Below are 26799 nucleotides of genomic sequence, written 5' to 3' on the forward strand. Positions count from 1 at the left end.
GAAGAGACGGCTGGCGATGGGGGACTGAGTCGATTGAGCACATAAAGTTGACTGAGCAATAGGGAAATTGAAAATAATGTGAAACAACACTCTCCTTGTCAGAGAAAGTATTAACAAATCTGAAAAGAAGAAAGAACCCTGAGGGGTTGGATTGGTATTAAAGACATCCATTTTGACTATTAGAAAGAAAGGTGACACAGAAAGTCATAAAGTGTGTGTAAGTGTGTGTGTGTGTGTGTGTGTGTAGTGTATGTATAGTGTGTATAGTGTAAATGTACAGATTATAAATAAACAGAAGAGACCAAATCTTCTCGGAGAAATAGCCAATTCCAAGGCTGGACCAAGGGAAAATGCAAGCTGAGCCTAGAACACGTAGTAGTGTCCCAAAATAGAGACGTACACTGTCTGATGTGGACATGTCCAGCTCACGAGAGCCAGCTTGAAAGGGCTCCCGCTGATGGAGATCATGACAGTACTGGATTATGGTCACTGAGTACAGTCTGAGCATACTACCATAATATAAGATCAATCAAGAACATGGGAGAAGGGAATACTCTTTCTTATCATAGAGTGCCAACTAATGAACACAGAAGAAATGATGGAAACAGAGCACCACCATTTGGCGACCATCATTTAGGAGACAGGTCTGGGCTGCAGTCCTTAGTGGATGCTACAGTGGACGACGGTTTACTGAGGGGCAGGATTCTGCCATAATCTCAAAACAGACCCACAAAACCCTAACTTATCCTAAAAGAAAATATGGAGAACTTAATCAGAGGAAACATAGCAGACACATACGGGTCCAACCAATTGCTCAAGAGCACAGTGTTGTTTCTAAGGAAGTCCTGCTCAGCAGGAATGACCTGAGTCTGGCCAGAAGGAATCACAAGACAGACCCATGCTGAGGTCAGCCCACTGAATGTAATGCCTGAACTCTTTAAAACTGTAAAGAGCAGGAAATACACATATTGGGTAAACCTTGCAATGTGTCCCCTGAGTGCAATCTGGGGAACTATTCCAAAATGACAGAGTCTGAAGAGACATGTATTCCTGGAAAGAATCCTGCAGCAGAATGGAAAGAGATATTTGGGAGAGAACTGGTAAAAAAATGGAAATGGGGTCTATGGGTTAGGTGGGGTTGGACCATGATCAGTGTCCTGGTCTGGAGTATTATAACCGGTTAGGTAGGAAAACATCTTGTTTTCAGGAAATACACACTGGAGAGTTTAGGGGTCACGGGTTATCACATCTGCAGCTTGATCTTAAAAGGTTCAGAAAAATATTAACATCACCAGTAATATCAATAACTGTGTCTGTGAGCATATGCTTGAAAGAAGGGGTGGGAGAGAGCGTAAATGTGGCCCAATGTTACCAGTTGGGAAGACCAGGTGAAGAAGACAATTGCTTGAACTATTCTGCCCATTTTTCTGTACAACTGGAATTATTTCAAAATAAATCATTTTAAAGAGTTTAGAGGAAACGTTGCAAATCTGAGGACGCGAAGGAAGAAGTAGATGGAGTATCTGGTCACCTGTGTACACGTGAATGTATATATGTTCCCCCTTATAAGCTGTCTGGATCAGTGGCTAATAGGTATTGTCAGCAGGTAGTTGAAAATGGGAGCCTGATGCACAGGGAAAGGTTCTGGATGAGAATACCAGGATGGGAGCAAGAGGAAGTGGGACTACCAAAGAGAAGCATGCCTGAGTGCTGACTACACTGGGACCTTGGGGACTGTAGTGGCCACTGGTGGTTCCCACTCCTCAAGCTCTTTTCCCCACCTTCCCCTTCCCTGGCAATTTCCTGACTTGGTTCAGGGATCCTATCTGGTACACCAGGAATAGAGAGGCTGGTCCCATGCTCAGAGGAGCCCATCTGCACCAGACCCGCACTCCCAGCAGCTCAAGAGTCCATGTGAACAAAGTTGTCGCATTAGAATTAAGGTAGGACTCATGGGAGAGGCTCCTCTCCCCTCTAGGATGTAAGGAAGGACGTTACTCTGATTGCCCCGGTAGCCACTTGCAACTACCCAGGGGAACCAGAACAAATCTTAGGATGTCTGGATGGTGACGCAGAGAGGTGGAAAGAAACCAAGTCCCTGATCATCAATGGACCACCGAGCCACTAGCCCTGAGGTCCCTACGATCACTCCATGTTCTGTTACGTGGGATAATAAATTGCCTTAATGTACAACTGACAGAATGGGAGAAGATATTTGCAAACGACATATCGGATTAAGGGATAGTATCCAAAAAGAGCTTGGCAAACTCAACACCCAAAGAACAAATAATCCAATCAAGAAATGGGCAGAGGACATGAACAGACATTTCTGCAAAAAGACATCCAAATGGCCAACTGACACATGAAAAAGTGCTCCACATCACTCGGCATCAAGGAAATACAAATCAAAACCACAATGAGATACCACCTCCCACCAGTCAGAATGGCTAAAATTAACAAGTCAGGAAATGACAGATGTTGGCGAGGATGCGGAGAAAGGGGAACCCTCCTACACTGTTGGTGGGAATGCAAGCTGGTACAACCACTCTGGAAAACAGCATGGAGGTTCCTCAAAAAGTTGAAAATAGAGCTACCCTATGACCCAGGAATCGCACTACTGGGTATTTACCCTAAAGATACAAACAGTGATATGCAGGGGCACATGCACCCAAATGTTTATAGAAGCAATGTCCACAGTAGCCAAACTATGGAAAGATCCTAGATGTCCATCAACAGATGAATGGATAAAGAAGATGTGGTATATATACACAATGGAATACTATGCAGCCATCAAAAGAAATGAAATCTTGCCATTTGCAACGACATGGATGGAACTAGAGGGTATCATGCTTAGCGAAACAAGCCAATCGGAGAAAGACAACTATCATATGATCTCCCTGTTATGAGGAAGTGGAGATGCAACGTGGGGGGGTTAGGGGGGGTAGGAAAAGAATAAATGAAACAAGATGGGATCGGGAGGGAGACAAACCATAAGAGACTCTTAATCTCACAAAACAAACTGAGGGTTGCTGGGGGGAGGGGGATATGGAGAGGGTTATGGACATTGGGGAGGGTATGTGCTATGGTGAGTGCTGTGAAGTGTGTAAACCTGGCGATTCACAGACCTGTACTGCTGGAGCTAATAATACATTACATGTTAATTTAAAAAATTTAAAAAAAAAATTGCCTTAATTTCTCAGCCAGGTTGAATTAGATTTTTTGTTGCTGGCAGCTCCAAGCATGTCAAAAGCAATGGGGACCACTGACATTTCGGGAGCACTGAGAAAGAAGCTCCCCAAGGAGAACAAGCTGGAAAGGTGGTAGAGGCATGAGGGAAAGGAAAAAGGATGAACATAGTGTTCTGGGAACTGAAGGAGCTGGAGGCCGACTGTGTCAACATGGCAGGGGACTGAGAAGACAATAAAGTTCTGAAATCTTCCTGCTGGGACGGATTCTCTCAAACCCTACTTTTGGATATCAGGACATACTAGTATTCAACTTGACTCTTAGTTCAAAAGGTATAACTTAAGGGTAAAAAAATACAGTGGAAAAATACAGTTTCCTGATTCCAGAGTTCAAAAGATGAACGTATGTGTGTCTGAGAAATAGTCCAGAAGACGAGAAATAATATCAATTCCAAAGATTTGAAAGGAGTCAACTAGTAGATGGAATCACTGCAGCACTGCACAGGGAGTAAGCAGCTAAGGCACGTCAGGGACTGTTGCATAGGCTTCGCATCCATCAATCATCTGACCTGAGTGCGACCTGTGGGGTAGGCGCTCTCTGCCCCGTTCTTTGATAAGAAACGCTACACAGTTCGCTCAGGGACACACAGCCAGGGAGCGGCATTGCTAGGAAAGGAGTCTGGCTCTACCACTTCTGATCAAGGCATATATTTAAAATCCTCATACGGGTTAGCCGGTCAGTTAAAATCAACAGTGTTTTGCAAAGTCACTCCATGAATACCACAGTTCATAGCATCATCAAACTTTTCACTACACCCGAGTCTTTACAGATAGACACCTCCCTAATTAGGGCTTCTGCCAAAAACATTGATTATCTCACAGACTGTGCAAAGTGACAAATAATAGCCTGCATCCCTGTGATCACATGTGATCAAGATGGAGAAACACACCAGAGAAGGTTCGGAACAGCCTCCTCCAAAGACTGAATTCACACATTCCCTTCCTGGCAGCCCTCCTGGATCTGGGCAAGAACCAGGTCTATGGGGAAGCAGCTCTGTGCCCACCTGGGGGATTCCAGGGGAACAGAGAAAGGGGTGATCAGTCACAGCCCGTCCCGACACTGAAAAATAAATCCTAAAGTTCGTGCTATAGCGAAGGGTGTAAATCACAGACCTGCCAAAGCCACCGAGTGAATGATAAAAATTCAATCTTGAACGTAACAAGGGAAGTGTGAACAAGACAGAGAGCTCTTGTTTCCTCCCAATCAGTGTTGTCAAGCAGACACAAAGTTCGTCTACAGTCTGCCAAGAAAACCGTCTCATGGCAGCGCTCTTCTCCACCCAGGCTGACGCACTAGGAAAAGCCTCGAATGTTTAGTCTGAAGACCAAATTTGAGCTCCAGCTCAGCTACTTACTTACTAGCTTTGAAATTCTTTTCAGTGTTATTAGCAGATACTTTACAGCACTCCTTCACAGTTCAGAAACATCCCCGGGGAAGCCTATGTGGCTCACTCAGTTAAGTGTCTGCCTCCGGCTCAGGTCATGATCCTGGGGTCTTGGGATCGAGCCCCGAGTCAGGATCCCTGCTCAGCTGTGGAGTCGGCTTCTCCCTCTCCCTGCCCGGTTCCACTCGTGCGCTCTCTCTCTTATAAATAAAAATAAAATCTTTTAAGAAAACCTGTATTGAGGGGCGCCTGGGTGGCTCAGTGGGTTAAGCCTCTGCCTTCAGCTCAGGTCATGGTCTCAGGGTCCTGGGATCGAGCCCTGCATGGGGCTCTCTGCTCAGCGGGAAGCCTGCCTCCCACCCACCCCTCTCTGCCTGCCTCTCTGCCTACTTGTGCTCTCTGTCTGTCAAATAAATAAATAAAATCTTTAAAAAAAAAAAAAAGAAAACCTGTATTATGTGTATTTCTTCTTTTGACTTTCCCTCTATTCTTTTAAGGCATTAATCCTCGTTTTGTAGCTGAAACGACTGAAGCTTGCTGAAGTCACAGACGTCACACAGAACAGAACTGAGTCCACCCTGTGACTCAGCCCCCGTGGTCTTTCTTTCTACTACACCACGTGACCGTGGGTGCTAACAGATGATCACCCAGCTAACCTGACACCTGTTGGCTCAGCGCATCAGGGAGACGTGCAAAGAGTATAATAACGGAGTTGGGCAGCCCTGGCTCAGAGTGCGGCTTTGCCGCATCGCAAATGTGAGATGTTTAACATGGTTCCTTTGCCGCTGAGACTCCATTTCTTGACGTGCAAAGCTGGGGCGTGGGGTGAGAAGTGGGGCAGGAACACCTCGTCTGCCTGGTTGTCAATGATACAACTGAAAAATGTAGAGACTTAAAGCAAGGACTCCAAAAGGGGCTATGATTATGATTTGGGATAATATTATTAATTAGCAAGTGAGTCAGGCTTCCTGAATAACATTCTTTGGTGGTAAAGGAATTTCTACCATCACACCAGCTGGAAGGTAAGAGTTGCTGCGAGCTTGGGGGACAGGGCAGATTTGAGGTCATGCTCTTCAAAGCTCTCAGCCAGAGGGCAGTTCTCACGCAGACCCCAGCCCTGGGTGTGAGCTGACAGGGTCTCCCAAAGCCTGGCCAGAGGGACAGAGAGCCTCAAAGGCTAAGGCTGCTGGGATAAACAAGTCGGGTGGACCAAAGAAACAGAAGCTCCAATGCTAATAATAAAAGGTTCCTGAAATACATCAAAGACAGGAAGGTAGCTTGAGAATCCATGAGACACTAGATGGTGCAGACACAGAGAACGGAGACGGGACACAAGCCAAATATTAGAGGGGCTCTGATTTTTTTTTTTAATCTTTTCATCTTTAACCTTTACTACTCCAAAGCTTAGGGATTCCAAATCCAAAATGTCTTTTGAAGCAGATAATTCAGAAATCTTAGACCCAATAGTGACAGCTATCTCCTTTTCCTCTATGAAGGTTTACATATTCAGTCACCCAGTGCCAGGGACATATCTTCAAACTATCTCTCAGGTCTTTATTTATTCCTAAAACAATATTTACTTGGCACGGATTCAGGATGCCACCTTTCAAGACTTTACAAACTGGTGTTGGACACATTAAGGATAGAATGCCCTCGTCTTTGGAAAACAAATGCAGCAGAATATTTCAAAGCAAAAAATAAACTTAGGAACTGCCCCCAATGCAATGCTTTCAAATTGACAACACGGTTTTAAAACAAGCCAAGATGGCAATCGCTGATGCGGGCCGAAAGGGATAGGAATTCTTTTTTTTTTTTTTTTTTAAGATTTTATTTATTTTTTTACTGGCAGAGATCACAAGGAGGCAGAGAGGCAGGCAGAGAGGGGGAAGCAGGCTCCCTGCTGAGCAGAGAGCACGACGCGGGGCTCGATCCCAGGACTCTGGCCAAAGGCAGAGGCCCCAACCCACTGAGCCACCCAGGCGCCCCAGGAATTCATTTTTGATAGCAGCAATACAACTGCCACATACATGTTCTTCATAGCCCCTTAGGTCCCCACAGAGGTCACCTGGCAAGGGCCCCAGAAACACTGCCGAGCTCTTGTCTGGAAATATAGATGGTAAAGAATACACAAAAACCTGCTGGTTCTCCCTCCCCTTTTACCACATGATTTACCTCTTACCACATAACTATTTTATTTTTTAAAAAGATTTTCTTTATTTATTTGAGAGGGAGAGAGAGAGAGACAGAAAGAGAAAGAGAGAGAGCATGCATGAGCAGGGGGAGGGAGAAGCAGACTCCCCACTGAAAAGGAGTCCAACTCGGAACTAGATCCCAGGACCCTGGGATCAAGACCTGAGCCCAAGGCAGATGCTTAACCAACTGAGCCACCCAGTTCCCCTGACACAATTATTTTATTAAACAGATTGGCAATGATGTCTCTGGGAGATTCAAAGGCATCACATATGTAGTTCTATAACACAAACCCAAATTCTGCATTTTGTAGCGCAGAAGACAGATGAGCTAAGTGGACATGGGTTACCATGTAATGGACTCACAGTGTCTACTTGTGTCTTCAGGGCTCATCATCGTCAATGACACTGACAGAGCTTGAGTGGTTGTGTTTACCTGCTGGCACTGTCCAGAGTCCCCATGCCGGTGCCCATCCTGATGTCACACATCCTGATGTCACACATCAGTTTCTTCTTCACCTTTCCAGCTCAGGTCAGGGCCTTATAACCTCCCCAGCTACCTGCATGCCCTCAAGATCTCACCTCTTTTCTACACATAGACTTCCTTTTGTCAACCAGCCTTTTGTGCACTGTATCCCTGCACAGGCTTACCCCAGATCACCCAGCCTGTCATTCTAGGAGGGACCTGTCACCCAATCACACTTACCTCCTGGCAGGGCTACCCAAATGCTACGTGGCTACGATGCAGAAACAGAAGTAGAACTGGCCCGCAAGTAATTTATGAAGACAACGTGTCAATAGAAACCTTTAACAACCACACTGATACCCTCCTCACTTTCTCCCCATCACACAGTGTGGGTTCCAGAGGCTCTCAAGCCATTCAGGTTTTCTTCCTGAAAACATCTGGTGGGGAGGGCTCAAATCAAGTCCCAGCATCTCCATGACACCTTTGCTGACTGTTCTAGTCCAAAGTGATCTCCCCCTCACGTAAACACAAATAGCACTTAGAGCTTCTTTCAAGCGTTTCGGTTTCAAAAGCATCATGAAATAAACATTTATTGTGTGTACCGGAGAAACCCAGAAGCCTAACACCAGTTTCTAGTCATCAAGGATTGAAAAGCTACTTAAAATAAGCACATGCAAATTAAATAATCATGATACTAAGTAGGTGAAAATGAGAGCTATATGAGGCGCTACTGAAATTCAGGAAATGGAGAGATTACTGGCTTGAGGTTGGTGAGAAAGGCCGGGGGAGGTGAGGAGGGGCCGGGAGAACTACCCAGGCAAGGACTTGGAGGCAGAAGTGAACCTGACCCATTGGAGGGCAAAAAAACAAAAAACAAAAAACAAAAAAACCCAAACAAACAAACAAACAAAAAAACCCCCAGCAATTTGGTTAGAACAGTAGAAAATAAAGCGGGAGGTGTCCCAAGTTAGGGACTTTGGTCTCTACTAGAGCTATGGACTTTGGACCCTACTAGGCAATGGAGAGCCACTGAGATATTTTGGCAGAAGTGAGCGGTTTATATGACAACATTAAAGGACAACAGTTTGAAACCATTCATCTAGCAACCATGGTGGGAAAAGAGAGAGTTGGTAAAGGAGTATGTTCGGGGGTAGGATAAGAAGAACCATCACGAATTTGTGAAATTTGAGATGCTGCATGTCACAGACATGGGATTATTACACTGAAACTTGTGCTTCAGGCAGGAGCTGCTAAACTTTTCCCCATAAAGGCCCAGGTACGGTCTCCCTCACCACCCAGCTGTGACAGTGTAGCACAGAGGCAAAGATAATATGGACACAGATGGCTAACACTTGGTTCCAGAGAGACTTTTTTCACAAAAACATGCAATAGGCCATAGTTTTTGAACCTGCAGGTTAGGAGAAAGGCCTACACTGGGGATCCAGGCTCTTTCATTCCCCACTACTGGAGTTCTTTCTCATGCCTTCAAGTGTTAACACCCACTTGATAGAGTGACCCCAATTTTTTTTTAAAGATTCCATTTATTTATTTGACAGAGAGAGATCACAAGTAGATAGAGAGGCAGGCAGAGAGAGAGAGAGAGAGAGAGAGAGAGAGAAGCAGGCTCCCTGCTGAGCAGAGAGCCCGATGCAGGACTCGATCCCAGGACCCCGAGATCATGACCTGAGCCAAAAGCAGCGCAGCTCAACCCACCGAGCCACCCAGGCGCCCCAAGTGACCCCAATTTTTAAGTTGCAAAGAACTCAGATAATTTAAATATGCCTCCTTATAAATTTGTCAAAGGAACATATGCATTGAAACCCTTCAAGGTAGCTTCTTAAATAGATATTAACCAAATCAAGAGATCTCCTAAATCCTGAAAAGGTAAACAGAATGAGTATATATTAAATGTTTATTTAATAATTATTAGAATTCTATTATTTCCTATAGTTCAACTTTATAATACATTGTTATTTTACTTTTGCATGCCAAGTATGCATAATTTTTGATAGCACATGAGGGTATCTTTGTTAAATGCACACATTTAAAACTACGTGGCTTGCAAGGGACACGGTATGGGGTGAGAAGGGGCTTATCTCAGAAACTGACCTGCTGGTTTCCTCCACTGATGAAGGCTTCTTTAACAGAACGGCCAAATGCAAGGATCCATAACGGTAATTCCCTCACACCTATCCAGGACTAACAAGGAAATCAAGATAAAGAAATGGCCCAGGGAAAAATGAAACTAGATGGGATGGGGAGGGAGACCATGAGAGACTCTTAATCTCAGGAAACAGAGGGTTGCTGGAGGGGAGGGAGGTGATGGGACACTGGGGAGGGTATGTGCTATGGTGAGTGCTGTGAATTGAGTAAGACGATGAATCACAGACCTGTACCCCTGAAACAAATAATATGTTGGATGTTAATTGAAAAAAAGAAAAAGAAAAAAAAGGAGAAATGGCCCAGGTATGGACAAAAAACAAAAAACAAAAAACCCCCATCTAGTACATAGAAGCGTTTTCACTTCTCAGGAAGAAACTGAGATTCACATATTCATAAGGTCATGTTCATTCACGAATTCCATGTGCCTGCCTTCTACTGGTGACAAAGCACAACCATCCGCCTCCTGGGTTATGCAAGGCATCATGGCCAACAACCTCTTAAGGATTAGGTTCAAGCAAGCATCTGTGGTTCGGGCGGAGAAGACCTTCACCACAGGAGCTCAAGTCCTGGATAACTAACCTTTCCTCACAGTGTATGGTAGCTTTATCACCTCCAGGGAAATGTGGGATGTCTGAGACACAGAGAGGGATCACTGACCATAGGGTGCAGAGAAAGTGCAGGGGGTTTAAGGTCAGACAGGGCCAAGTTCAAACAGACTCTGCCATTTACTAGTTGGACGTTCTTAGTTCTCAAGCCTCCTTCCTGCATGAAACCTTGAGAAATAATAATGTCAAGACCCAGAGAGGAGGACGAGACCACCTGGGCAGAGAGTGCCCAGCAGAAGCGAGGCTGGGACTGGGGTGGGGCGGGGGGTTTGCACGTTGCACGTTTGCACGTTTGCACGTTGCCCATGCTAGGGGTGCTTCAACAAAAGATGCACCTAGGAATTAGGATTCCAGTTGCCTTCATCCTGGTTCTCAACTAGAAAAATTGGGGAGCCTGAAAAAAGATACTGAGGCTTGGGGCCCACCACCAGAAATCAGCTGAAACGGATGTGGGGCCTCCATGTCTTTAGAGCCACTGAAATAATAAGGCAATTCAGGCATTGGAAATCTTTAGACCTGGAAAGTTCAGCTAGAGAACGCAAGGGACGGTGGATGAAAGTAACTTGTAGGGCAGCCATTCTCCTGACCTATCTGCCCGTGGGCTGTTGGAGAAGACTCGGGGAACACCTAAAGCGAATCCCGGGTGTTTATTCATGACCTGATGGATGGCACAGGCTGGCAGGAGAGTGCGGGTTACTAAAAGGGGGTTGACCTACACGGGAGTCAGGGTAGGAAAATAAACAGGAGAAATGCTGGGTGTTCCCCCAGGCAAACAGACCACGGAGGAGGGAGACCCTATTTCACGGTCTCCAGATAGAGGCAGGGGCCATGATCTGATGCCAGGAGCCAATGTGATCATCCCCCTGCCCTGAATTCCACCCTAAAATGGGAATCTGGCTCCCCTTGTGGACTCTGTTCCAGGGAACTAATGACCTGAGCCGTCCAGGGCAGAATCCTCCTTATAAAATCATGCTTAGAAGTCTAGTTCACTCTCATTCATGCTGTGCTTGGCCACAGCCTCTCCGAGGCTGTCCCAGTGCAACTATTTTGACAAGTCAAGTCTATAAATGTTTGCAAAACTCAGGACCAAAGCTTGGATGGAGGCCTGAACTTGAGAAAGCACCTGTCTTCTTCCTTGAGTTCTTTCTTTTTTAATACGATGTTTTTTAAAAACGATTTTATTTATTTATTTGACAGAGAGAGATCACAAGTAGGCAGAGAGGCAGGCAGAGAGAGAGGGGGAAGCAGGCTCCCTGCTGAGCAGAGAGCCCGGACGCGGGGCTCGATCCCAGGACCCTGGGATCATGACCTGAGCCGAAGGCAGAGGCTTTAACCCACTGAGTCACCCAGATGCCCCAAGTTCTTTCTTCTTAAAGTCAATCTGCTACGCTGATTTCTAGTCCTGGAATAGTCAGCTGCCAATCCATCCTGTCACCATATCCACCTCTTAGGAAAACATGAGCAGTCCTGGGAGGAAACTGATAATACTGTCTTTATGTGCTGCCACCCTCTCCTCTAAAGAGTGTCATACCTGGGAACTTGGGAGGGGAAGGTCTAAAAGAACATGGCAGAGATAAGGCCATCATTACCTTTTTATTTTCCAATGAGATGATTCTAAAAACTCCCAGTCTTACCAGCCGTGGCAGAAGTCCTTAATATAAAGAGCGGGCTTCCCTTCCAGCCCCCAGGACAATGGGTTTGTTTTCCATTCCCAGATGCATTTGGGCAAGCAGCATTCCACTCAGTCCCCAACTCTCCCAGCGCCAGTGGTTGCGATGGCTTGCAAACTTGGGCGTGTCTACGGAAAACAGCATTTCCCTGTTCTCTCTTCCCTCCAGCATTACTTGGAAGAAAAAGTTCCAAAACCGGGAGAGACGTCAGAGGTCATCTGGTCAATCAGTTCACCCATAGAAGAAGAAACTGAGGCCCAGACAAGTGTTAGGTTTGCTGCCCAGGATCCCTGAGCTGGGCAGAAGGAACCACAGCATCTCAGAGACAGCAAAATGACTTTCTCAAAGCAGAAAAACCACAGCTCTTGGACAGTAAGGAATTAACACAAAGAGGGGTCTGGCTTTTGCCTTCTGCCTCAGGAGGAATCTCTAGGGGCCTGGAATGTCCTGCGGGATTCGAGTGCCTGTTTGCCTGGGGGCTTTCGGGAACAGTAATTAATGTAAGGGTTTTGGGAAGCATCATATAAGTACTGACCCCTGGAGGAACTAGAGACCATAGGCATTAGCCCGAAATCACGGGGGCTGCGGGGATGGGGGAGGGGTGGGGGGGGCAGTACAGGAGTGAGTCCAGATTAAAACTGCACAACTGCACAACAAAGGTTCGGGTAAACTTCCCTGGGTGGCAAGGCTACGTGGCCAACTCACACATCATAACTGGAAGGAGGTAACACCATCCATGACTCCATGGGGAGAGGATGACCAGAAGCTTCCCATTTGGACCCCTCCCAGACCTTCTTTGGTCCAGTTCTGATGCGTATCCTTTTGCCATAATAAAACTGTAACCACAAGTACAGCACTTTTTTAAGCTCGGTGAGCCAATCTGGCAAATTATTGAACCCAAGGTGGTGGTGGGAACCCCTGAACTTGGATCCAGCTAGTCAGAAGTGAGGGTGCCCTGGGGACCCCCAAACTTGCAGCCGGTGTCTGAAGGGCACCGTAAGCCGGCAGGTAAGGACATGTTTGTAACAATTAGAGAAATTTGAATGTGGACTGCTTATTTTTAAGGCCTTCTGCAGGACTGTGCCTTAACCTGTGAAGTGTGGCCGAAGTCTGAGTAGTTAGTTCAGGAGAGAAAGCAGAAATTTGTTATACCTTCTCTTGAATTAATAGCACAGCCACCACCCCAGAAACCTTTGGAGCAAGTCTTCAAGTCTTTGCCACCTGAACAGTGGCAGGATTCTAGAAAAGGCACGCATCCCGCTTCTGTGCCCGCACACCTGCAGTGACGGTGAGGGGGATTTTGAGCAGGCGACGTTTGGGCTGGGTCCCTGAAGCAGCTTCCAGACTCGTGAAGCTCAGGCAACAAAACCATTCCCTTCTTTCTCATCTCATTAGAGTCCCAGAAGGAAGAACAAAGAGCACCCTATACTCTCTCCTTCAGCTCCGGTCAAGAAAACGCCTCCCACCTAATCCAGTGGTCAGTGACCTCCACCCGGGGTTACACAGAAGCATTTCCTCCTAAGCAATAACTTATCAGCACCTAAGAATCCCTTCCAAAGGGGCTTGACCTGCATCTAATTAAGTACATAAATCTAACTTCCAATTTACAGAAAAGCCAGTCAAAGGAATTAGTGTAACGAGACCATTAGGGAGCAATTAGACAAATCTAGAAGATGTGTCTACACGGAATCGGGATCTTTCTCTTCACCAAGTCAACATCATGAAAATACAACTGTGGAAGTAGGGAAACTATAGTAGAATTAAAAAAAAAAGAAAGAAAGAAAGAAAGAAAGATTGATTCATGACCATTGAGGGGGAAAAGGCGAGGGGCGCCTGGGTGGCTCAGGCGGTTGAGCAACTCTTGGTTTCAGCTCACTCACAATCTCAGGGTCATGGGATCGAGCCCCACATCAGGCTTCGCACTCATGGGGAGTCTGCTGGAGATTGATTCTCTGCCTCCCCACCCTCGCGTGCACTCACGCTCTTGCGCTCTCGCTCTCTCTCAAATAAATTAATTAATTAAAAAAAAAGATTCATGACCACATGCAACCAGTGTTCCTTGATTTACGTAAGCCGGCAGGTAAGGACATGTTTGTAACAATTAGAGAAATTTGAATGTGGACTGCTTATTTTTAGATGATATTAAATTATGACTAATTATTTAGTTGTGATAATGGTCCTTGTGCTAAGAAAGAAAAAAAAATTTTAAGATTTTATTTATTTATTTAAGAGAGAGGGAAAGAGAGGGATAGAGAAACTGAACTGGACACCACCCTCAGCTTGGAGCCCACCTCAGGGGTCGATCCCTGATCGCAAGATGAGGACCTGAGCTTAAACCAAGAGTCAGAGCACTTGACCGACTGAGCCACCCAGGCACCCCAGAAAGGAAATGTTTTTATTTTCCAGAGATACGTATGGAAGTATTTAGAGGCAAAATGTCACAAAGTCTATATTTACCTTGAAATACCCGAAATCTGTATTTACCTTGAAAGGCTTCAGTGTTCTTGATTTATAGCTTTGACTTTGGAATCATGTAAATGTTTTATATAATTATAAAACAAAATTAAAATTAAAAATTGTAAATCCCTACAATCCAAAATAAAATAAATGAACCTAATGGTTAGGTTGGGTTGGCACATATGACACAGAAAAGGATTATTTTAAGTGACTTTTAAGACCCAATATTTTATTTTATTACTTTTTAAGATTTTATTTATTTGACAGAGATCATAAATAGGCAGAGAGGCAGGCAGAGAGAGAGAGAGAGAGAGGAAGGGAAGCAGGCTTCCCACTGAGCAGAGCGCTCAATCCCAGGACCCTGGGATCATGACACGAGCCGAAGGCAGAGGCTTTAGCCCACTGAGCTACCCAGGCACCCCAAGATCCAATATTTTAACTGTACATTCTATGGACAAAAGAATAACAAATTTTAAAGTGAACTCAGTAGCGCTATTAATAATAGTGCTAGTTATTTTAAAGCATTAACAAAACTTATTTGCTTTATCTATTATATATGTTTATTCATTTATATTTATACTTTTTGCACACACAGTTTAAAGCAATTAACTGTGATAATGTCATCAGGAACCAAGATTTTCAGCATAAGAAAAATGGGGGACAGGACACCTAGGTGGCTCAGTTGGTTAAGTGTCTGACTCTTGGTTTCAGCTCAGGTCAGGATCTCATGGGTGGTGGGACTGAGCCCAGAGCTGAGTTCTACACTCAGTGAGGAGTCTGCTTGAGAGTCTATCTCTCTGCCCCTCCCCCTACTTGTATGCATGTGGTCTCTAAAATAAATAGATAGATCTTAAAAAAAAAAAAATAGAAAGAAAAATGGGGTACAAATATAGATATCAAGGAAGCAAACACCCTATAATCTTTTTTTTTAACTAGAGCTTGACTTTATTTATTTATTTTCAGTGTTCTGAGATTTGTTGTTTATGCACCACACCCAGTGCTCCATACAATATGTGCCCTCCTTAATACCCACCACCAGGCTCACCTAACCCCCTCACCCCCTGCCCCTCCCTATAATCTTAAAAACGAACTGGAAATTACCGTACGTACTCATGTTTTTCTAAAAAAAGTTCACTTTTTTTTGCCTTTTAGCACTCTTAGTGACTAGACTGGTGGTCTCTAAGGCCCATTTCCCAGTAAAATGAACTTTTTGGTGACATGGCTGACTCCAGGGCTCAGCAGAAAATGCACAAGAGAGCCTGTACCTTTTATTCATCTTTATTATTATTTTTTTTAAAGCAATCTCTACCCCCAACCTGGGGCTAGAACTCAAACCCCGAGATCAAGAGCCACATGCTCCATCCACTGAGCCAGCCAGGTGCCCTAAGAGCCTGCTATTTTTTTTTTTTTTTAAGATTTTATTTATTTATTTGACAGAGAAAGATCACAAGTAGGCAGAGAGGCAGGCAGAAAGGCAGGGGGCCAGGGGGAAGCAGGCCCTCTGCCGAGCAGAGAGCCCGATGCGGGGCTCGATCCCAGGACCCTGGGATCATGACCTGAGCCGAAGGCAGAGCCTTTAACCCACTGAACCACCCAGGTGCCCCAGAGCCTGACATCTTAACTAAGGAAACCATCAAAGTCTATTGGGGTCATGTCAAAGAGACGTAAGAGCCAATACAAACGGCTCTCAATGGCCGAAGACAGGACCATTTGAGCCCCAAAGAAAAATCATCATGTAAGTAAACAGGTAACAGATTTAAAACCCATTTGTTTGGAAAGACGCTGGAAAAAAAAACAAAAAACAAAAACAGTTTACTCTGGGAGGTTGCTAAGGGCATCAAGTCATTGCTTCAAAAGTTGGTAAGTAAAGACAACAAATCAAGCCTTATATCTAGTTTTCCCCACATAAATTATATTTTAAGTAATCCAATAAAAGTAATAAATGTAGAAGGAATGACAGAATTAGAAAACAAATATTTTTCAGCCACTAACTAAACCATGACGTGAAATGAGAATTTATATTGGATGGACCCACTGGTTGTCTGAACAGCACACCAAAAGGCCAACAGGCCCTAAGTGCACAGCATCACGGACGAAACATTTTTGCCAAAATAGTAAATCCAAACCTGATCAAACTTTTAGATCTAATGACAAATTCACAGGAAATCCAGGGGACAGTGCAATGTTACACAGTACATAACCAGCTAATCCCAGACTGTGGAAAATTCTGCAGGACAAATAACTTTTTCTTTAACAAACAAGAGCCAAGTAAGCAAAAACAATCAGAGAAAATAGTTAATGATTAGGAGACCGGAGACACAGATGTCTAAGAGCTCTGTGTGAGCCTTTGTGGGAGCTGAGTGAAAACAAGACAAGGAATTCGGATATGGGTAGCACTAGATAACTTTAAAAGGATTATTCATTTGTCAGGTATGGTAAGAACGATCATTGAGAGGCACATCCTAATCAGTGACAAAGTGAAATGATTCTCGACCTGGGATTTGCTTTAAATAACCAAGTAGGGGCAAGACAGAAGGACCAGAGCATTGGCCAAGAGAGTAAGATCTGCACAAGCTTAGAAACAGGTCCACGGGAGCGTATTATAATATATATTATATACATATATTATATATAATTATAATTCTCTTTCTCATCTTTGTTTGTAAATATCCAGAGCTTAAAATTCTTCAAAAGCGCTTCAGTTAAATAAAGGAAGAACTAAAAAGAGGAATGCAAATATGACAGAATGTTAGTAGCCGTCGAGTTCTAAGTGATGGGAATATGGATGCTTCTGTTTTCCATATGTTTGAAAATGTTCATAATAATAAACAAAATCGTGAAAGCACTTAAACCCAGCAAAGACTCAGAGTTGGCTCAGGTTGGAAGGATTCTGAGACGCGGCCACAGACACCTAAGCCTGGTGTTTGACAGGGATGCCCTCAGTAGATTAAAAGCAAACGACAAAGGATACTGAAAAAGTTTGAACTTGAACTACTAAATTATTAAGGAAAGGAAAAAGAGGGACCTAGGGAAAAGGATTCCTGCTGACAAAATAGAGAAGCACACTTAGTATACTCCTGACATAAAAGATCTCCAGTTCAGAGTGAAGCCAGTGGTCAAGTGGGAGGGAAGATATTTCACGACGCTAGTTCAGGCAGGCTAGCACTATGTGTCCCAGAGCCTTAATGCCCCCCACAACAGAAGTATAAACCACAACCCCAGGGAAGCAAAATCTTTTATGATTTGGAGTTATAAAATAAACCAAGACAAAGCAGACGTCCTGCTTGTTTCTTGGGTACGTCAATCAGCTTCTGACCCCAGCCCCTATAGAAAAAAACAGCATTCCTTGACCGTGAACGTGAAATCTGCCAGGGTCTCACCCCTTCTACTCTGAAGAAGGCTCTTTCCCATACCTGATGATGACACACTGGTTCTCTCTGTCAATGATCATGTTTCTGAACATATTATCTGCCAGAGCATAGATATGTGGTGGGTTTTCATACTGTGCCTAGAGAAGCAAAAAAACAAAAGCAAAACTATGGTCAGAGAGAGCGACGTGTCACATTTCTTTTCTTGGTCTTAGCAATGCATTTGCCCCTGTACAGTTCCAATCTGAAGGCTTGTATAACACAGGAATTCATAAGCTTGCCTAGGTCCTCAGGAGTTACACCTGAGAAATAAGACGGGACCAGAAAGGACTTCTCCGTCAGCAAAGGTGTGATTCAGCCCTCAGAGGGGAAGATGTCTTCAGGTAACTCTAGCACCACACCCTTCCTCCCAACACGCCTCGGCCGAGCACATTCCATTCCTAAACGTTTCTGAAGACATCCGGGCAACAGGTCTTATGAGAGGCCTACTAAAAACTTGGATCTGACTTTTACTGAAATTCTAAAGTCCTACGTAACTTTTTTCTAAGAGGAAAGTCGGAGATGCTGGAAGCCCAGAAGAAATGAAGTGACACCACCTATGAATGAGGAGGAAAACCCAAACATTTTCCCTAAGAAGAGGGCAAGAGGGGTAGTAGTTCTTTAAAGGGATAAACTGATTTGACCAGTCTGTTTCACCTCATTGGGGAAGAAAAAAAAAAAAAATCCTACCACACCAAGATCTCCTCCTGAGGCTTTAGACCCATGGGCTGGCTTGGCTATGAGCTATGCCTGAATACCAATTCACCAGTAAATTCACTGTGTCAGGACGATTTCGCCCCCCACTTTCCTCAGCTTCTTGGGATTTAACATCACTACCTCAAAAATCACTAAAAAGAAAAATAGTTCATGTGCTATGAATCGGAAGAAAGAAGTTGCCTTACATTTAAGACTAACTCACATCAGAGAGGGAAGAGGATGGCAGACACAGTGAGAAGACATTTGGGCTCTGTCACCCTAAACTGGTCCCAGCTCTCAAGTAGGGATAATATCGTTGTACACTCAACAGAGCTGTGTACTGAACTTCTCTGAGCCTTACTCTCCTCATCTGTGAAATGGGGCTGGACGGTAACCCACAGCCAGCACCCAGGGCTGTTTAATGACTGTGGTGGTGGAACACGGTACCTAGCGTTCAGTAAACACCGATTTTACAACTCTTACCATTAGCAGCTCAGAATAAATATATCTTTTAAAATTCTGGGGCATTTCTTTAAAGAGAACTTTTTAAGAGATAAAGGATCCAAAAGGGACTCGTGGAACAATAGTTTTCAGAGGACGGGAGAGAAACAGCACAGCACTCCCAGCCACCCCGCCTTGGCCTTGGCCGTCATTGAGAACGCCGAGCCAACTCCGAGCCTGCTGCTCCGGAGGGCCCGCTGCTCAGGGCGCCAGGGCTGGGCCCAGCCTCTGCTGACAGTGTGTCCCTTGTGCCGGGCTCCCATAAAGACAGCATTATCAAAGGTCTTTCGCGTGGCAGCCTCCTTGGGCTCCGGCTACCAGCACCATTCATCTGGCAACAATGGGCTGGGCTCTTGCTCCGGGTAAATTGCCTTCCACTTCAACTGATGAATTTGTGTGGGCTCTCCTTTGTTTGTTTTCCAGGGGTCAGGATTAATGAATGCTCTCGTGCTTCTGCCGCAGAGAGAAGGGGAAAGAGGCAGGGAAGGGGTGGCCTGGGGATGTCGGGAAATACAGTCATCAGATTTACAGTTTCTGTTTTATCAGACAACTGAAATGGCTACGGAGCTGGATCTGAATAGGAACCACATTAATAAAGTCACAAAAAGATTCATTTTTCAGGTTCCGTGCAGAGCCATAGCTAACTAAGGTTCTGGTTTGGAAGGAACGGTTCTCATCGCCCTATTTATTCTTTTACCTGCTAACTGATTTTTCAGTCCTTAGTATTCTCTGGCCTGTGTGGAAGGAGGGAGCCCTGCCTCCCCCACCAAACTGTAGGTCTTACATCCTATTTGAATAATTTTGTATACCACATTCCTATATTAGATAGTCCTATGCTTTTTAGAGCAGCACATCATTAAAAAACAAACGATGTCATCCACTCGAGCTTCCCCAATAAATAATTCACAGTAAGAAAATGCAAATGTATTGCCAACTTCAAGAAAAATTACTTATGCATCATAAAAGCCCCAACTACAGTAATTTATGTGGCATATAACTTACCGCTCCTTGGTACATTTCAATTTCCTTTTCCCCAAAATACGGCATCTGCTTGAAAGGGTTGACTGAGATTAATACGGATCCTATGTATGTCTGAATTTATATCCAGTTAAGGTCCAGCATTAATCTTCATAGCTACACATTTTTCAAATTAAGTAACCAGATGTTATCAAGAATTCATAATGACTGTTCAAACAAAAAGCTCAGATACTTGTTTTCTAAAAGATTACAAATAAAGACAAGAGCAATTACCAACTGGCTCAGGTTTTGTTCCTCTCCAGGAAGAGTAATGAGTTTAATTACCAAGGTGCTCCAAAAAGAAATCATTATTTTAAATGATCTGAAGCACATCCTTTTAAGACTGGTGACATGTATGGCTAAGAAAACAAAACAACACAAAACAGAACTGACCTAGGAGTGAAAAGAGCAGTTATCATTCCTTTGTTCAAATACCGTTTTTCCCTGCGAACTTTCATATCTTTTAGGTAGACTAAAAATGTACTCACTTACTCATTTAACAAACAGAGGGATACAAGACGAACTGAACAGTCCTACTCTTTAGAAGCTATGGGGAACAGAGTTATATCTGTAAGACATTATTTGGAGCAGAAAATCACAAACCCACACAGATCAGGTGTAGGGGAAGAAGGTATTATACCTGCATGGGGAATCCAGGAAAGCTAATCAGAAGAGAAAGCATTTACACCAAGTCTTAACTGTTTTATAAACACACACACATTTTAATATACCCCAACAGGTGAAATATTATTATAAAATAAAAAAGTATCCATTTATTCAGTAATCGACTAGCTTGAATGGGGTGTCCACAACATGCCGGGCACGGTTCTGGATGCTGGGGATACAGTGATGAACTAAACAGACAGAAGTGTTAAACTTCCGCCCTTCATAGAGGAAAAACAAGCATTTAAAAAGAGAGATAGAAAACAACAAACACAACAAAATACACATACTCAAAGTCGTTTCTTTTTTTTTTTTTTTTAATTTTTATGTATTTATTTGACAGACAGAGATCACAAGTATGCAGGGAGGCAGGCAGAGAGAGAGGAGGAAACAGGCTTTCCGCAGAGCAGAGAGCCTGATGTGGGGCTCGATCCCAGGACCCTGGGATCGTGACCTGAGCTGAAGGCAGAGGCTTTAACCTACTGAGCCACCCAGGCGCCCCGTCAAAGTCGTTTCTTTTAATCAAGGATTTTGAAATGTCTGGAAAATCTGAAGTGAAAGATGTAAAGCTGTGACATTTCCTCCCCCAAGGGGACATTTATATATTTTTATCAAGGACCTGGGTGTCAAATAGAGCAGCAAGGGAAACCAGTGAGAAGGCCTACTTTACCCAAGCTCAGTTTAACTCTGACCTTGGGCAAGTCACGTCTCTAAGCCGTGGCTAATGGATAATGGGGTACAATACCACCTACTTGATAGACTTATTATGAGGATTAAATCAAAGTATAGAAGGTTCAGCCATTTCCTTAATCCGTATCCTTTGAGATGCTGGTTGCGTCCCGTGTTAGCATCTTGGAGACACGGCTTTGGTATTATTATTGAACACAAATGAGTCAAATGTGGGATGAGTCAGGTAATACTTGAAAATTAATATTTACACAAGAAGGTGAAAACATGGAATGATCTGGTGGCAATTCTGCTTCTCTTTTCGTGGACCAGAACAATCGTCAGACTTGGAAGGGCTGCCCGAGGAAGAGCAGTCGAGGAGATAAGGGCCATTGGAAGAGCATAGCCATAGTTTGGCTCTTGTGGACATGGCTGCTATAAACATTCGGGTGCACGTGCCCCTTCGGATCACTACGTTTGAAACACAGTGATTCTTACGGTAAACCCAGTTTTCAAGAAATACAGCAATGCTGTGACCTTCCTCATGTCAGAAGGGAAGAGGTCTAGGGGTCCACTTATTGCCAGATGTAAACACATCTGGCCAAGTTCCATCTTTCTGTGGAGGAGGTGGGGTGCGCCTTCCCTTAGTTGTAAAGGAAATGCTGTGATAAATGCCACTGTTCTAGAGAAATCAGCACTGCACATGGAGAAGAACCAGCTGCCTGAGGACGTGAGCCACAGGCATGAGCTCCCCACCAACACTTTCCTACCCACCAAGCCCTCAGCTACTGGATAAACATGGACTGGGCTGCATGAGAGCTCTTGTAGGAAACCATACTTTATTTTTATTTTTTTACTATTAATAATCTGCTTTGTCAAAAAACATCTTAGAAAGTCTTGATTTTCGGGGCGCCTGGGTGGCTCAGTGGGTTAAGCCTCTGCCTTTGGCTCAGGTCATGATCTCAGGGTCCTGGGATAGAGGCCCCCATCGGGCTCTCTGCTCAACAGAGGCCTCTCTGCCTACTTGTGATCTGTCAAATAAATAAATAAAATCTTTTAAAAAAGAAAGTCTTGATTTTTCACTAAGTCATCTACATAAATTTGGGTAAAGGCCTCGTAAGAAGACAGAGAAAAAACCTCTTTCAGATTATTCTAGGCCAATCTTGAATTCGTGACTCAGAAGAGGAGGGAAAATTATAGCTATTCCCTCAACCTCCCAGTAAGGCTCTCAAACTCAGTATAATTTGGAAGGATTCCTGAAAAATAAAGTTTGGTTTGAGAAGAATAATGCGGCTTGTTGCTGTGCTAAGCAGCTACACACTTCCATAAGTCAGAAGATATGAGAAAAGAGATTAGTTTAGAATCTGAAGAAAACAAATATAGTTTAGTTATTTCAGGTGTGCATCTGGCCTAATGGTTTATCCAAAAGCCTGCCCGGTTTTTCACCTGGCTGCGTCTGCGGAGATCTCAGCTCCTTTTCTGAGACCCACGTCTCCTGCTGGGTTGGGTTATTTCCCAGACAACTCACTCCCACTCCCTACTACATAATTCAGGCGTGCCTCTGGAAAAAGCGGCTCAGGCATAATCGGAACGTAAACTGTCTCTACCCACGTAACCTCTGGCTGTGAAGGTGTGGCCCAAGGTTAATTTTCAGAATGTATGGAGGTATGAGGCTATGATACACAAACCCACATAAACACACACACATACACGCACTAACCAGACAAAAACAAAATACATGCCATCTTGTCTCACAGAATACATGGGATGGAAGAGACCCAACAGAAGGTTCACTGGTTAGTTCTCAAAAGCTGGTGGTGGATCTGTGGGTTTTCATTCTTCTGCAGCAACAATGACAAAAAAAGAGACACGCCCTGAATTTTTCATAAAGCTCAATGTATTCAATATAAAGGACCATCCTGTAGTCTTAGATTATTTCCTTTCTACTTTCAGGGCATTAGAATATTCTTCCTTTTATGAAATGTGATGGTAGTACAACTTCTATGGTCTTAACAGGCAAAGTTGAGCTTAACTTAAAAAAAATTTTTTTAACAGTCCAGTGAATTCCCCCCAACTGATCTAGGTGACTTCCCTGGATTTATCACTGAGGAGGAACGGGGAGGTGAAGGGACCTGCCTGAAGACACATATGGGGACACCAGTTGAGCAGGACCTTGAGCCCCAGGCTCCAGCCACCGGACCAACATGTCCCTCCAGCATGCTGCCCACTCCACCTGAATGGACGGCCAAGGGCCAAGTCTCACTTGGAACTACTGCAAGGCCTTGGGCTCTGGCTGCTCTGGCCCAAGAGCCTCAACTAATTCAAGGGCTGAAAATGCCAAACACACTTGAGCGTGGTCTTTGAGTAAAAACAAGTTGGGAGAAAGTTGGACCAAATGAGCATGGAATGCTCTGCACAGGAACTATTTTCGTCGGCAAAGTGGCTATAAAGGATGTCTGGCCAAGCACAAGAGCGAAGACGGCACTGTTTTCCTCATGTATTTTAGAATGTAATTTTAAGAAGTGTGGCAACATTCAGGGGAAAAAAAAAACGGATGGTAAATTAAACCTTCCTTGTCTTAGGATAAATAGCTGAAAATTACAGGGCTTTATTGGTAAACAGTATTAGCATTTTCTAAGCAGATTTTTCTCCCCTAATGTAGAACAAAAAAATGTGCATTCAGCCTGAATGCATTAACAATTGATTGCTCCAAATGTGGACCTTCAATCTGAAACAATGTGCTGGTATTCGATGTAGAGGAGGTACCATAAGCAATCTCATAACTTAATAGGAAATCAAATCTCTTCTTGCCTGAACTACTGAGCTTAGGAGAGGGGAAAAAATTCTCCTGTTTAAAATAATCTTACTCCATCATAATAATATTCCTATAGCACTGACGGGATGAAGGAGGCTTTTATCACTTAACAGAGGCAAAGATCTGCAGTTATTATTTCATAAACATCCAAAGGAATCGTCAAGCTTCCTCAAAGCTCAAGGCTGCTCTGTGTTCTTGATGGAAAGCATGCAGATGCTGAGTTTCTCTTGTACTGAGTGGGTAGAGAGCTCTAAAACAAGAGGCCATTAGTGGTCAACTAACTCATTTCCTTGGTAGAACACACGATTAGTCAGCCATTGATTCAAAGGCAATAATTCAAAGGCTCGTAATCAGCACCCTCTGTGTGAGTCATTTAAAAACTCTGCAGTCTGAATATAAAAAGCCAATCTTGATAGTCAACAGATTTCCAATGAATACTTAATACAATGCATGATGCGAAGAATTATGCATGCAACTAAATACCGTCTGAGGCAAGATGAGGCCGTTTTTGTTAAAATTAATAAGAAAGACCCCTCAAAAAATATATATATATATATTTATATTTGTTATTTATATTTATATATGCATGTCTATATGCAGTTCTATTGAAAAATATACACCAAGAGGTTATGTTAGGATCGTAGGTGATGTTAGTGTTCTCCTTTCTGATTGACTGCATTTTATAAATCATGTCAAATGAACACATACTGCTTTAAAGAGTTCGTGTTTTTTAAGAAGATGTATGAAAGAAAGTCCCTAGTTTTAGGGGGTAAACTATCTTTATAGGGAGAAGTGAGTCTGTCCAGCTTGATGATGGACTGGCTGTTGATAAGCACTAGCATTTTTTTCTTACTCAGCTTTCAAAAACCACGCTTCTACGTAAATAACATAATAAGCAGAGCCCAAGTTCTAAGAACATTCCAATAAATAATTTGTTCAACTGTATTCAGTGGAAATTCACCTTTTATGGGCTCGTCAATAAACCAATCCTCCATTTAAAACAGTTTCCATGGTAAAATGCATTTGAATTTTCAATAAGCAACTTTAAAATTGAATTTCTGGAACATAACCCAGAAATGCGGAAGGAACTTCTATACTTGCCTTAGTGTATGATAATAATAAGTAATGCTTACTGTTACTCACTGCATTCATAATTTCATTTAACCTTCCAACAGTCTCATGCAGTAGATTTCAATATCATTCCCATTTTACACGTGAGGGAATCAAACCACATGGATCACAAACCCCGCAGGAGGTCAGCAAGCCCGTGCAGAGTAAGGCTGGAAGCCAGGCAGTCCAGATTCACAGCCTGTACCCAGCCCCTGCCAGTTCCCCTATGCCACAGGACTTGCACATAAAAGTGATTAACATGTTTTCATGATGATAAGCCCACGTTAAAGTGAGCACGTTTCAAATTTTTTGACCAAATAAAAGGAAAACTTAAGCACTCGATACAACTGCTTTCATACAATTAAATTAAAAGGAAGCTCTGCACAGATACCTAGCAGTCAGCAAGGGTGCTCGTTTTGGCAGCACATATACTAAAATAGGAGTCAGCAAAAGTTTTCTGTAAAGGGCCTTATAATTATTTTAGGTCCAATGGTTGTGTGGCAACTACTCACCCTGGCCTTTGTAGATTTCAAGCAGGCATTAACAACAAATAAAGAGTGAGTACGGCTATATTTCAATAAAACCTTGGGTATAAAATGGGCAGTGGGCAGACTTCATTTGCGGGTGGTAGGCCACTGCCCCTGATCAAGACGCTATTATTAATGTAGTTAAGAAGTCCAAATATATCTGTTAATGCTTCAAAGCAGGGGTTTAGGTGTTTAACTACCGAGAGATTTGGTAAAATTTCCTGTGGTCAATAAGAAATAGCACAGTCTTGGTCTGAACCATCCAAGTGTCTTAGAATAATTGTTAATTAATATTACTAATTAGCATTACTAATATATGTATTGGTCTATCCTGGTATGTTGAATTCCCCACTCACCAATGAAGAGAAAGGCATTCTCTGCAAAAATATTGTTGTATACATATGGATGCTTTTAACTAATAGTCAAATGAGTGGTATGAATAACAAAGAGAAGCTACAGATGAGAAAACTAGACCTCTTCAAGCTTTTGGGGTTAAGACCTAAAGTGTATGCAACACCAGCTGCAAAGACTCTACCTTTAATGGTCCTCCGAGACACTGTGCCTTCCGAAGTTACCAAGAGCATCACAGTTAAACTTCCCAGTACAGCAATATAGATTTGCACAGATCTTTGCATATCTAAAACTCTACAATAATTCCACTAAGAGATCTTTATATAGTTGTACCAAACAAAACTGAATCCTATAGGAACTTAAGCAAATATCACAGTTCTCTGTTTATAATGAAGTCAACACACATTTGAATCAAATTTCCATTCTGAATTTTTGAAAGCCCTGTAAAAAACGGCATCTGGCAAGCTAAAATTGAGACATAAAGAACAACTCAAGAATGTCAGGCATTTTCAATAGTTGATCTTCACGTCTCATGTTTCTTTTAGTAAACATAAGAATGCAGAAAAACTGGCAAAATTGCATTATTTTTTGCATGAGGCAATCTTTTGAAAACCTTTTAGGTCTGGACTTAACTGTCTGCTTTGCAATTAGGGAGCTCTATCGACAGAATTCTCTGCAGATCAGGACTTTTCCCTTAGGAACAGCAGAGGTTTTAGACCCCACGTGCGTAGCTAAAGGACGTCAAAGGTACAGTGCCATTGATTGAAACAGATGAATACGGCTGGTTCTTGATTTTGTGAAATGCCAGGAAAATAATTTAGCATCATCTTTGCCCTTTCCACCACCTTAACAAAGAGGGCAGAAAA

The 26799-nt window shown here is 43.5% G+C and overlaps 1 protein-coding gene across 2 annotated transcripts in view; it reads right to left on the reverse strand.

Moving 5' to 3' along the window:
• MYO1E (myosin IE) overlaps positions 1-26799 on the reverse strand; it is a 196550-nt gene that overhangs the window by 86318 nt on the left and 83433 nt on the right. For both annotated transcript variants that reach the window (XM_004777274.3, XM_045067508.1), the window contains exons 3-4: positions 19787-19876; positions 17594-17688 (exon numbers count right to left, since the gene is read on the reverse strand). In XM_004777274.3, coding sequence (XP_004777331.1) covers positions 17594-17688; positions 19787-19876 — 185 coding nt within the window. The remainder of the gene's footprint in view (positions 1-17593; positions 17689-19786; positions 19877-26799) is intronic.

This window comes from Mustela putorius, unplaced genomic scaffold (genome assembly GCF_011764305.1).
Source record: "Mustela putorius furo isolate JIRA1106 unplaced genomic scaffold, ASM1176430v1.1 tig00003896_pilon_pilon_pilon, whole genome shotgun sequence".
Classification (NCBI taxonomy): domain Eukaryota; kingdom Metazoa; phylum Chordata; class Mammalia; order Carnivora; family Mustelidae; genus Mustela; species Mustela putorius.